The 12,488-nt window shown below is 36.1% G+C and overlaps 1 protein-coding gene across 4 annotated transcripts; it reads right to left on the bottom strand.

The window, feature by feature from the left end:
* Positions 1 to 1,695: 1,695 nt before the first annotated feature.
* LOC106664234 lies at positions 1,696 to 7,140 on the bottom strand. 4 transcript variants are annotated; one of them, XM_014389744.2, is made up of 3 exons: positions 6,961 to 7,140; positions 5,811 to 6,045; positions 1,696 to 1,959 (listed from the first exon to the last, which is right to left on the bottom strand). In XM_014389744.2, the coding sequence occupies exons 1-3, from the start codon at positions 7,030 to 7,032 to the stop codon at positions 1,793 to 1,795; spliced, it is 474 nt and encodes a 157-aa protein (XP_014245230.1). In that variant the 5' UTR covers positions 7,033 to 7,140; the 3' UTR covers positions 1,696 to 1,792. The 4 variants fall into 4 exon arrangements, with proteins under 4 accessions (XP_014245230.1, XP_014245231.1, XP_014245232.1 ...); XM_014389745.2 differs by lacking the exon at positions 6,961 to 7,140 and adding an exon at positions 6,390 to 6,797; XM_014389746.1 differs by lacking the exon at positions 1,696 to 1,959 and adding an exon at positions 4,300 to 4,498.
* Between the last annotated feature and the right edge of the window lie 5,348 nt (positions 7,141 to 12,488).

Genomic DNA, 12,488 nt, shown 5'->3' with positions numbered 1-12,488 from the left:
TCGCTCTCTCTCTCTCTCTCTCTCTCTCTCTCTCTCTCTCTCTCTCTCTCTCTCTCTCTCTCTCTCCCTCTCTCTAAAAGTAGAATCTGAGCCTTGCTCTAAAAGTCACGTCTTGCCCTAACCTCTCACTCTGAAAGTCTAACTTTGACTTCTTTGCCGGTTCTACTATGTTGTCAAGTTAAAGTCCTATGTAGCCTGCTGAGAAAATATTTGTACAGTTTCTCGCAATATTTTCATGCTGACTGGGCCAATTCATTACAATCATTTCACCAGACCACTGCACGGAGATACTCAAAATAAACTGCTTAGTGACTCGAGTTACCTACCAGTCCCAATGATCACTTCTAATGTATTTGAATTGGACTCAGCAAACAACCTGCTGATTACGATTTAAGTCGCGAAGTAGTATACTATAATTTACGTAAATTAAAAACTGAAGTTTGTATTGCCAATGGAAATTCAATCTCTCTCACACACACACACACTCTCACTCACTCTCTCTCTCTCTCCCTCTCTCTCTCTCTCTCTCTCTCCCTCCCTCCCTCCCTTCATTTTCGCAATTCTACTCCGTTTAAAGAATGTACTCCGTGTGCTCGTTCTTAGTTTTATGGCCTGTGGAGTAGGGTTCAACTTTTCTCCTATCTCTATCCCGAGATATTTCGCCATTTCACCTGGTTTACTAAGCCCTGTATTTTTACTTCAAGTGGACTTGTGAGCTTACATTTTACGATTAGTGTGTGGCACTTCAGGGGAGATTTCTTAACCCTTTTCACAATTTTGTTATTTCACTTATATAACGCTTTCCGTCTTTCCCTCAAGCTCCCTTTTGTTATCGGCCCTTAGGAGGGTTACAGGTCGTCGATGAATTCAGTTAATTTCCAATTCTTCACGTCTTTCTAGGACACTGTTGAAGACATTAAAAAAAGGCTAAAAACTGACCCTTAAGAGTTATATTTCGTCTTGAAGTGTCTGCTTACTTTAAATTTCTGCTTTCCTGCCTTTAAAGTAATTCTAAAATTGTTTCTTAGACGGTTTTTCCTTTTAAGCTCTTTAATTTAATGTTTGGACAGAATCAAAAGCGCCTTTGACGTATATGAAAATGGCGATGACTTAATTTTTTTCTACTTTAAAATACACCTATGTCCTTAGATGAAATGGAGCCAGTGAAGAAAAGATACCAAGAAAACATATATTTATTTATACAATATTAACATAACAAAATGAAACATGATCCGTTCATTTTATTTAAGTCCTGATGAAGGATGTGACTAGAAGGCTTGACGAAATAACTAAGTGCTATTTTTCCAAAAGGCTTTTCATGATTTTAAAAAATTTCTTTTTTAAATTAGTTCATTTGATAAAATTATCATTTTACCCTGCCAGGAATTTTGCAGTCTGTTTTCTCATCAACTTCCTGTCCAGAAAAAGAAGGAAATTTCTTGTTTGACAGCCCAATCGAATGAGCTGCTAAGCTTTGCAGGATGCATGCTGTGTTGGAGGTGTGGTTGATTGTCGTCGAGGCGAATGACCTCCAAGTACACATTGTACTGTCACAAAACCTCTCTGGCTCATGACCCCTTCAAAAGCCCGAGTGCTTGAAAGCTATTCAAAACCTAGCAACGACACTTCTATCAGAAATATATCCCGTTTTATAATTTAAATTCTTTTTTTTCTCACCAAATAATCAATTAAACGTTTTGAGCAGAGTTTTTATTTATGCTTTTTTTAAACATACAAATCGAAGAATTTGAAACGCGCGTGCGTCACATGTTGAAGAAGACTGGGAAAAGATTTATTTCTTCGTGGTTTGTTGTCTTGTGGGGTTGTCTGTCATAGTATACAGAGAACGCTTTTTCTGATCGGTCGGTGAAGCACAATCCTTCGGTGTGAAATTTGCGCTTCGCACATCACCAATAACGCCTTTAACTCCAGAAATTCTCCGTCTCGAAAAATCACCTCCTGCGGGCATAAGACGGATATCTGTAATTTTTTTTTTTTTTGAAACGTTATTGGCGATATGAAGTTTGGATCGGAATTTTCACGACGATCCTGTGAATAATCAATAAAACAAAATTTCTAAATCCATCTAATTTGCTCAATTTGCTGAATATCAATGGTAAAAAGAGATTATTTTAAGCCCTATTAAAAAATATAATAAAAACAACATTTGATCAAAGAAAATATAAGCTCATCTATACAGGGTGTTACAGGGTTAAATGTCAATACTGCCATGGCGGATTCAATAATTAAAGCGTAGTTCAGTGCCACCAGAACGAGGTTTCTATCTTTTCTCTTTCTTGAGATATTAATATTTTTGTGATTTTAGTTTAAAATCAGATTTTTTTAACCAAAAATGTTAATGAAGGAAGGATGAATCGACCGTCAGGATATCACTAGTAAGTTCGAGATCAGGGATGCGGTCATCAAAACAAGTAAGGTTGTAACTTATGACAAGCTTGCTTTTTCTTTTCTTTTTCTTTTCTTTACCTTTATTGAGGTCTTCATCAGGGCTTTTACAAGTAATTAAAATTGTATAACTATAAGATTACCGTTATTATCTGAGAATTATTGTGTTACTTATTATTTATTTATTATAAACGTTTAATTGCTTTTTAGAGCCCTGATGAAGACCTCAATAAAGGTTGAAACCTTGGTATTGAACTTACTTGTTTCGATGACCGCATCCCTCATCTCGAACTTACTATAAAATTATTCTTTTTATGTAAGGTCTTGGTTGAAATGAAAAAGTTAGTGTCACGAGTGGGATTCGATCCCACGACTTTCGGCTAGCTGGGTTCGAATCCCGCTCGTGACATTAACTTTCTAATTTCAAACAAGAACTTTATAAAAACAATAATTAATTAAAAGGAGTAATTTGGTCAATTAGACCACTAAAAATAATGGATTTACTATAAAAAGTTATCTCAACCTTACAGTCATTGAATTACAAATCTGACCTTTATTTCGCTAACTCCATTAAATTTTCCACAAGAATTTCCGTTGAAAAATTCGCGCTTCCGAAAACACAGGAGATGCTCAAAGAATAACAAATGGCAAACAACCATTTTTTTTTTTTTTTTAAATACTCAATTTGGTCTCGTGCAATGACTTTTCCATCAAATTTTTCGGGGATTTCACCAAAGTTGCCTTAATTTATACGTATACCAAGGACATACTCACTTTTACATTTTTTTAAAACTTTTCTTAGACAAATCTGATTTGCAAGGTTGAAAAACGTGATATCGAACCCAAGAAGAGCAGCAACACAAGAACAACGTCCGCCATATTTTTAATTTATTAGTTGGTAAAAATATTAGATACATTCTTCTCGTGGCATGGCGGTGAGAGCCAGATTTGACCAACTAGATTTTCACATATGGGGAACTCTGAAAAGTGTACAGCATACCCATCGAAACGAGGGAACAGCTCATAGCGAAAATTGAAATCACGAGCAATGACATGAGGGAAAGAAGGGAAGAAGTTTTCCATGAAGTCACGTCGGTGTATTGGCTTGTGTATTCAATACGAAGGAAAGCATTCGAACAATACATCAGTTAATTTTCAAAAATGCATAATTTTATGTAGACATTTTTCTTGAAGTACACTGTTACCAACTAATAAATGTTTTTATAAAAATATGACATTTTCGATGTTCTTGTGTTGCTGCTCTCTTTTGGTTCGATATTACGTTTTTCAATCTTCCAAAGGAGATTTCACTAAGAAAAATTGTAGAAAATGTAAAAGTATGTAGTATGTCCTTGGAATACTTACAAAATAAGGCAATATTGGTGAAATTCCGAAAAATTTTGATGGAAAAGATATTACACGAGAGTGAGTATTAAAAAACACATGGGTTTTGCATTTTGTTAAAATTTGGTGGCTACTGTGTATTGGGAAGCGCTAATTTTTCAACGGAAATGTTATCTTGTGGAACATTTAATGTAGTTGGCGCAAGAAATAACAATTTTATGACAAAAAATCGGATTTTAGACTGAAATACCAAAAATGTTAATATCTCAGTAAGTAGTCAAGATAGAATCCTCGTTATGGTGGCCCAGAACTACATTTTATGCAGTGGATCCACCATGGCAATATATTGATATTTAACCCTGTAGCACCCTGTATAAGAAGTATATATANTAATAAACTTATTGTTCAAAACAGCCGAAGATACTAAAATTCAATTATTTTAAATAAAAATTAAAAACATTTAAAATAAAACCTTTTACAAATATTTTTAATAAAAACTCTCTGCAGTATCAAAAAAAAAAATTATCCGTGCTTTATAAAATAACGCCATGCATCAAAAAAATAGAACTTTAATCATTGCAAAGTTTTCCATGGCCCCAAAAAGCAGCGAGTTAATTTTTACAAGTGATGCCCAAAGGTGGGCATGATCTGGACGGAGCTTCGACACCCTTCAATGCCGGGAAAAAAGATTCCTTCGGCCGATATTTCTCGGTCCCTCTGCAGAAAGCTCATTGGTCTCCTGCTGGGACTAATAACATAACATTAATCATATGTAAACTTTAAAAAAATGTGAATTTTATCTATGTATGGTATTATTGTTAATTATCGATTGGGTTGATGAAGATAAACGGCTGAAAACGTTGAGATTTGCCTGTTGAGGTGATAGACCTGTTGTTTAAGATCGTCCTGGTCCGCCAATCCCAGCTTGTTTGGTGTGTCATAACACATAAAACGCCAAAAAAATTTAATTCGACAATTGCAGTTAAAGACTAAGCTACTAACTAAAAACATGTTAGAATCGATGAAAATCAAGTTTCTTCCAAATTCAACTCTACATTTTTACATTTACTATATCTAAAGTTAAAAAGTTGTGCAAACATCGATAAAATGAGGCATGGATAAAAAGCCATTGTCATATTCAATTTTTTCCATGAGCACTCAGAGAAACATCAGTTTTTAGACTTGTTCCTAAGAGGTAACAGATTAGCCGGGCCTCCCGGCTTAATGGGTCGGAGAGGAGTTGTAGGATGGAGATAGTGGAGAAGCAGATAAGGCCTGTAAGCGATCGTGATTGGGGTTTGGTTAATCGATCCTACTCAAGGACCGTCTGGCCTCGCTTGTTTGACGATGTGTGTAAAATGCACTCCATAAGGTAATGCAACTGTGGGTTTCGCGTAAGGTTTTCAATTAATAGAACATTAAAAAAAACAGACGGATATGTCGTTTAGGGCCCTGGTCCGCCTATTCAGCTGCTTTGGTCTATCAGGTCTCGACTAATTTTATGTCAAATAACACACAAAACCGACGACTGTGTGAAACGACGACCCGCGCAAGACTGGAGAATAGGCTACCAGAATGGGAAACGGCCAAATTAAGAAAAACATGTTAGATTAGATTGAAATCAAGCTTTAGAATAATGGCTCATCAGGTTTACCATACCTGATGGAAAATTGTGAAAAAGACAGTTAAATCAACTTAATCTGGTACTTTGGGCGTTCACAGTCTGCTTGGCCCGTCTGTCTTCGCTGCTTTAATCAATCAGGTATATCTATACGAAACTCAGCAAAACAAAACAACACAGAAACTTACTACTGAAGAAGGCAAAACGTCAAATGCGTCATACAAATTCAGTGAGGAGCCAACATGTAGGATAGAAATAGTGATAGAAATGCAGAAATGGTGCATTAGATCATAGATCAGATCAGTTCGTACGACTTCAAATAATTTATCCTCAGTCACAAAACTCCATTATCGGCTGACCGTTTGAATATTATTAACAAAGTAAAACTATTTTAAAAAATTACAGCTGTGAATGCTGTGCTCATACGGTGACATGTTACCTGCTTCAGTAGCTAAGGACACCAGAGGGTAGCGTATGGTGCGATTGTCATTCGACGGGAGGATGGACTCCATCGAAACTTTGGCACTGGCGAGCAAATTGGTCACGAAAAGCTGTTTCCTCAGAGGCGGGTCCGCGCTTCCGACGAGCTCCAGAAACTTAAGGACCGAAATGTTGATCACCGCCTGCCTCATGGTCGCTTCGCTCTCCAGCCCAGAGTTGATCTCCCTCTCCAGCTGCGAAAAAAAGAGGCGTACGGTTTAATTTTTCTACAAATAAAAAATATTCGTTTTTTATTTATTGTAATTTTACTATTGTATAGATTTTTTATTATTTTTAATGAAAACTAAAGAAGGAAATAGATTCTGCATGAACTTTAAAGTCAGGTCATTACTCTTAGAATTTTATGATCCCTGGAAACTTTTTCTTCTAACTTTGGGAATAACCCCCAAGAAAAAAAATTTCTAAACCAAGAAATTTTATGAAATTTAAAAAAAAATTAAACTTTCGAAGGTATTTATAGTTTATTTGATAGAATTTCATTGAAAAAAAAATCAACTAAAGTCAGAATAATACATACTTCCATTCTTCAGTTCCAGAGATGAACCAGCGGATAATCGATCGAACAAACTGTTCGTACAAAGACAGAGACCGTTTGTTCAGATCCATCAGCTGATCCATAAAATATTTCGAACGCATTTTACTTCCTAGATATTAACTGTTTTATGATAAATTAAATCAATCGGGAGATCCGAAAATCCTTTCAAAGATAAATAAAGCGGATAGGTTTTTGCTCAAAATGTCAATGCTGTTCATAAATATATAGTAAATGGACTCCAGTGACAATACATTATTGGTACTAGATTTTCTTTTAATTTTAAAAAGAAACAAGAACCCAAATTGTCGTCCATTTTGACAAAATATACAAAAGCACATATCAAATGTTAAAAGAGAACCAACCCCATTTAAAGCATGAAAATTTGATCAGATGTTGAATCAATATGTAGTTAAAAAGTAATTTTCCAAACTTTTCTTGAAACTATACCATTTATGAAAACGATTATATAATCAAGAGATTAATTTTTTAAATTGTGTGCCTTGATAAGGTTTGATTTAATGAATTTTTGATTGCTACTCCGTGTGTTTGTTACCTGTTTCATGACCCTCTTGCATTTCTTTTTCTCCTGTTTGCACGCCTTCCTTAGGCTTTCTTCGCTCAACATTCCTAGAACGCGGTGAAATATGAAAGTTTATGTAATGGTACGAACGAAATGGCAGGCCATAAACAATTATCTCTAAAATAGAAACACAAAATCAGCTGTTTTTGGTTTTTCTTTTTTTTCCGACGAGAAATCACTGCGGAAGAAATGCAGTTTGTTTCAGGCAGCCTTGGGAATCCAAGGAAACAGTAAATTCATGTAGCATAAAAAAATCTCTTTAGTGGCGGACATGAATTGCTTAACATTGCCCGTTAAATGGTAGGTAAATGGTCATGCCGTCAAATTTTTAAAACCCTTTGTAAGGTGACATCTACATATCTTGATTTTTCCGTGATAGATGTTTTATCGATAACTATAAATTTAGTCTTTAACCATGTTTATTACTTCTTTTGACACCTTATCAGGTAGGCTTTGTAGTTCTTCTTTGGCTGTTCTCAATTAAAACGACATCGTCCACACATCGGATATTATTATTGAATACTGTTAGTCTTTGGCAATATTGGGATTGAATCGGTCTTCAAGGAAATTTGAGATTGCCAGTAAAAAACTTAAATATGTCAACCTGTAGTCATATTTAAGGTTGTTTTGCCCTGATCATGACCTTAAAATAGTCAGAAAGCTTGGCATTAGCAACTAAATTTGCTTTCTTGTATAAGACCATACCTTGATCCAGAGTTTTCGTAACCTTTCTACCTCCTCCACATTAGATAGCCTCAGGTTATGAGAGCCTCAATGTTTTAGGAGTATTGCTGAATAGTAGCGGTAACAGGCTGTACCGTTGCCTCACACCTCTCTTGATTTAGACATCATCCGATGTACAACCTTCTATCCTAACATTTGCTTTTTGGTTTCGGTAAAGTTGTGCTATAGTGAGGATATCTTTATCATCTTGGTGTTTTTAAGAATTTCTATCGTTTTCCTATGTTGGTTTCATTTCAAAATCAATAAAACACAGACCGGATGGTTGATATCCCTCATCCCTACATCTCAGTACTAGGAATTTGGTGCTATACACTTCTCTGGTTCTTAGTCCGTTGCGAAATCCAAATTGTGATTTCCTGATTTGCTGATTTGGTCTTCTAGTTTAATATTGATTCAACTGTGGATGACCCTTAAGATTATTTTTGGACGTGGCTCATTAAACCGTTTGGCCGATATTTTTTTGCATTTGTTGTCTTGAGTATTGTAACAAAAAACGATTTCAACCAATCCAATGAACTCCTTTCTGCGTCATATATTTTATTATACATTTTTGTCAGTAACTCCTGACAGTTTGATGTAAAAGATTTAAAACTTCTGTTGTGATTTCATCGGGGCCTTTACGATTTTTTGCTCCCATAATAAAAGTAAATAGGTATATTGCCAATTTTATAATATTTACTTTCCCTAGCATTTTTATTTTATTTTTATCATAAATTGTATTAAAATTTATTAGAAATTATTATGTTTCTTACTGAAGGAAAATTTAATTAAAAGATTTTGAAAAATAACAAAATAAACATAATTTTGTTTATTGGGCACATTTTTTTAAACAATGAATACCGTGTATAAGGACCTCTGTTGGCTAAAACCTCTGTGCACTTTTTAAGCATACTGTTAATAAGATGGTCACTAATTTCATAAGGCATTCACTCCAAAGATGTTGCAACGCTGCATCAGTTATTCCAGGTCAACTGGCTGCGGATGGTAATCGAAAAGCCTTCCCTGCAAAACATCCCACTTTGCTCAATAAAATTGAGGTCTTGAAGCAACGGGGAAGGGGCAGATTGGAAATTCCCAGAGTTTCAGAACATTGATGAACAACTCTGCCTCTTTGAGGTCTAGCATTGTCATCCAGAAATCGATTTCCTTGGACATAACGGACTGCGGTGAGGTTGTCTTCAACAATATGGAGTCCAGTTAGTCCTCCAGTGTAAATCCCAGCCCAGACCATTACTCCGCCTCCAAACTGCACTGAAGGGAGCACGGACAGGGGGTATGCATCCCACGTTCTCAGTAGACTCTTCGGCCGGCTACCACTTTGCAGACAGAAACGCGATCATGAATAAACATAACAGCATTCAAATTAGAGTTCTCTTCTAGGCGCTCGCTGTACCATATTCTCCTGAGTTGCTGGTAGCGTGCTGTGGCTGCAGGTCGTCTCAAAGGGGCATACGATGTGATGCCAACTTCGTGGTGTTGATAAAGGATAAAACATCTTGTACTTCATTTAGGATCTTGCGAGCACTTTGGAAAGGGTTCGGTCTTGCACTGGCAATAAATATTCTGTCTTCCCTTAGCGACGTAATGGGCTGAGATCCACCTCTAGGCGTCATATGGGCACTTCCAGTCTCTCTGAATCGGGCTAAAGCCTGGGAGACCGCGGTGACCACTTGCCGGTGTCCTCGATGGCTCATTCCCACAATAATATTGCGAACTTCTGGTTCAAGATGATGGTGATCCATGGTTAATGAGTATACAACTGGATTAAAATGTAGAAAAGCCGAGAAAATATGTTTGTTTACAAAATGAGTAATCTTCATGTTTATTTTGTGTGTGGTGTTTAGTGACAGTTAGCCAATGATTATTTGGAGATCGGGGGTGCGGTCTGGTGTGGCGTAGGTTTTAGAAAAACATTTTCTTCGCCGTGCCAACGTTTCAACCTTTATTGAGATCATCTTCAGAGCTCAAAGTGTTTGTTTTCTGTGTAGATGTGTCATTCTTGCGTGTCCTGTTGAGAATACTCTTTTCAAATTTAAATGATTATTATTCTTAACTAAATGTTATTAAAAATGAGGAGTAACATTGTTTGTTTTTGGTTTGTATTTTCTACTTTGTTTTATCCAACTAACAAGAATATATCGATTAATTTAATTAAAAGTAATAGAGTAAGAATAAATTACAAATATCTCTATTCGTTTTTGAGCATTTTAGTTTTGTTTACTTCGTCGGTGGTGATAGCTGGACCAGTTCTTAATTGTTCATCAGAACGATGTGCGAATCGTTTGTCTTGGAACAGTTCTTGTACAAAGTCTTGTTACGCCCCAATTCGGGGGGGGGGAGGAATTAAATTAGATTAAAAAATAAAAGTGAAAAGATAAATAAATAAAAATAAACAAAACAAAAATACTTCTTGCGCGTCCCCTCCGCACGCAACCACAGGCAAGGCTTACAATTTTGAATTAAAATCTTTTATCAATAATAGTGAGTAGAAATACTTTGAATATAATTTTTTTTGCATAATAAAAATTCAATTTTTCCACATCCTACATGTATTTATTAAATTTTAACAATGTTTGTAAATCCCAGGCGCTGAAGATGATCTCAATAACGATCGAAACATTGGCACGATAAAGAAAATGTTTTTCTAAAACCTACATCACACCAGACCGCATCTCACGTTTCCGAATAATCTTCGACTAACGGTCACTAATCACCACACATTATTATTAATTTTTTCTCTTTGAAAAAATGTAATAGTCTTGCCATATATTTAGTTTGTCCTCTATACTCATGACGTCATTGCCATCCCTTATCAAATACTCGTGAATTGTTTGCTTTCCTGTTCAGACCTGACATGTCAGATCTTTTTATGGACGTAAAACATATCATATCGCTTTTGGTACCCCTCGATTTCATCACATTCTGATTTGAACCAGTTTTCTTTCGCTTTTATAGACCGGACATGATTTCTTTTTGAACATGTCTATATCTTTCGCGTCATTGTTTCTGTATTGTCTTTACGTTTTTATTAGGTTAATGATTTATTTCGTTATCCATACCTTTTTCTTTGTCAATTTCCTCCAACGAGGCTGAATAAGACTCACATTTTTGGTTAACGAAACCTATTCTAACTGGGTTTTTTCCATATTTCCCCCTTTGCATTACAGGAGTATTTTTGAAACTAGACCCCCCGAGTCAGTTTGATTAGATTCTTTCAATAGTGCCAGAGACCTTTCCGGGATGGAATGCCCCATCAGAGGTCACGCCTCTCATCTCAATCATCTCCCGTCATCTCAAGAAAAGTACAGCCCTATTAAACACGCTTTAGCGGCTGTTATTGCGCAAATCACTCGCCGAAGGCGAATGGGGTGGCTCGTTAACAATTTATACGTGCCCGACTCGGCGAATGACAGTAATTTGCCCCGGCGACTACCTGCCTTTCAATTTCCCTCAATAGCCTGTCAAAATAAATATATCTAATTATTATTCAAACCTAATTGCCCGCAATTACTCAAAATTTAATACAGGCGTTGGGTTTTTTTTAAAGCAATTTTAATGAGTATCGAACGTATATTTGACATAATTGTGTTACGTGTGGCTTGCTGGTGAATCAACAGAAAACGAAAACGCCATTTTTTTTTTTTTTTAACAATTATGCTTAAGAATATAAAACTATTGAAAATATCAAACGAAGTCCCCTTGATTTTGATCTTCGCAAGCTCAGAGTATTCCAAAGAAGCGAGACTTGACGGGGTTTTCTTAGATAGCATAGTTTAAGTAATGTTTAACTTTCATAATCTTATTTAATTGCGAGCTCGCACTTCTTATATTCCCAATATTGTAATTACGATTGAGGGCAAAACTAAAAACAGCAATATACACTGACAGGCAAAAGTTCCACTCAATTGATTTTTTTCATTTTCTTCATAAAATAAAATTCTGCCCTTAATTTATGTCATTGTTTTTACCAATAAGTATGTGTTTATGCTATGTTTTAAATTGGGAATATCAATTAGAGGTAAACACATTTAACCCTTTGTCCAAAATAAGGATAAAGGATTTTTCAATGTTTACTTTTTACGGAATTTAAAATGTTTATTCAGACTCATTTGAATTCTGAAGCAATAAACTGTTTAGTTTTCATCTTCGTTTTCTTAATTTCAATTTTTAAACTTAACAATGCCACTTAATGCTGAGGACGTTGCGCGTGGTGTGGCACTTATTGATGATGGACGTTCCATCATGCGTCTATTGCCATCGGAGTTTCATACGAAACTGCGAGACGACGTAAGACGTTTTCGAGAAACTGGGTCCTACCATAGAAGGCCCGGTTCTGGACGCCCTAGGGTAACAGAACCACAGGATGACCGTTTTTTGACTTTGAGAATTTTGCGAAACCGGCACCTTACTGTTGTTCAAGCGATTCATCAGCTCCAGGAAGTCCGAGGTGTCCAAATTTCTGAATGCACTGTTCGAAGAAGATTAAATCAGTGTGCTCTGATGTCTTTTCGTCCCGGAAGAGGACCAGAATTGACCAGAACATACAGAGTTGCACGGCTGAAATTTGACTTGAACGCCATCGAACATTTATGGCATAACCTAAAAAGACGAATAAGAGCCCGTCCATCATTTCTTTACACACTCCACGATCATGAATGGATTCTTCGTGAAGAATGGGATAACCTCCAGCAAAGAGACATTTCCAGACTGGTAAAAAGGATGCCAAGGCGTCTTCGAGATGTAATTAAGGCCTTTTC

This window comes from Cimex lectularius, unplaced genomic scaffold (assembly GCF_000648675.2).
Source record: "Cimex lectularius strain Harlan isolate CLEC.00 unplaced genomic scaffold, Clec_2.1 scaffold98, whole genome shotgun sequence".
Taxonomy (NCBI): domain Eukaryota; kingdom Metazoa; phylum Arthropoda; class Insecta; order Hemiptera; family Cimicidae; genus Cimex; species Cimex lectularius.
The sequence above is the reverse complement of the archived record's forward strand: the minus strand, read 5'-3'. Positions and strand labels throughout refer to the sequence as shown.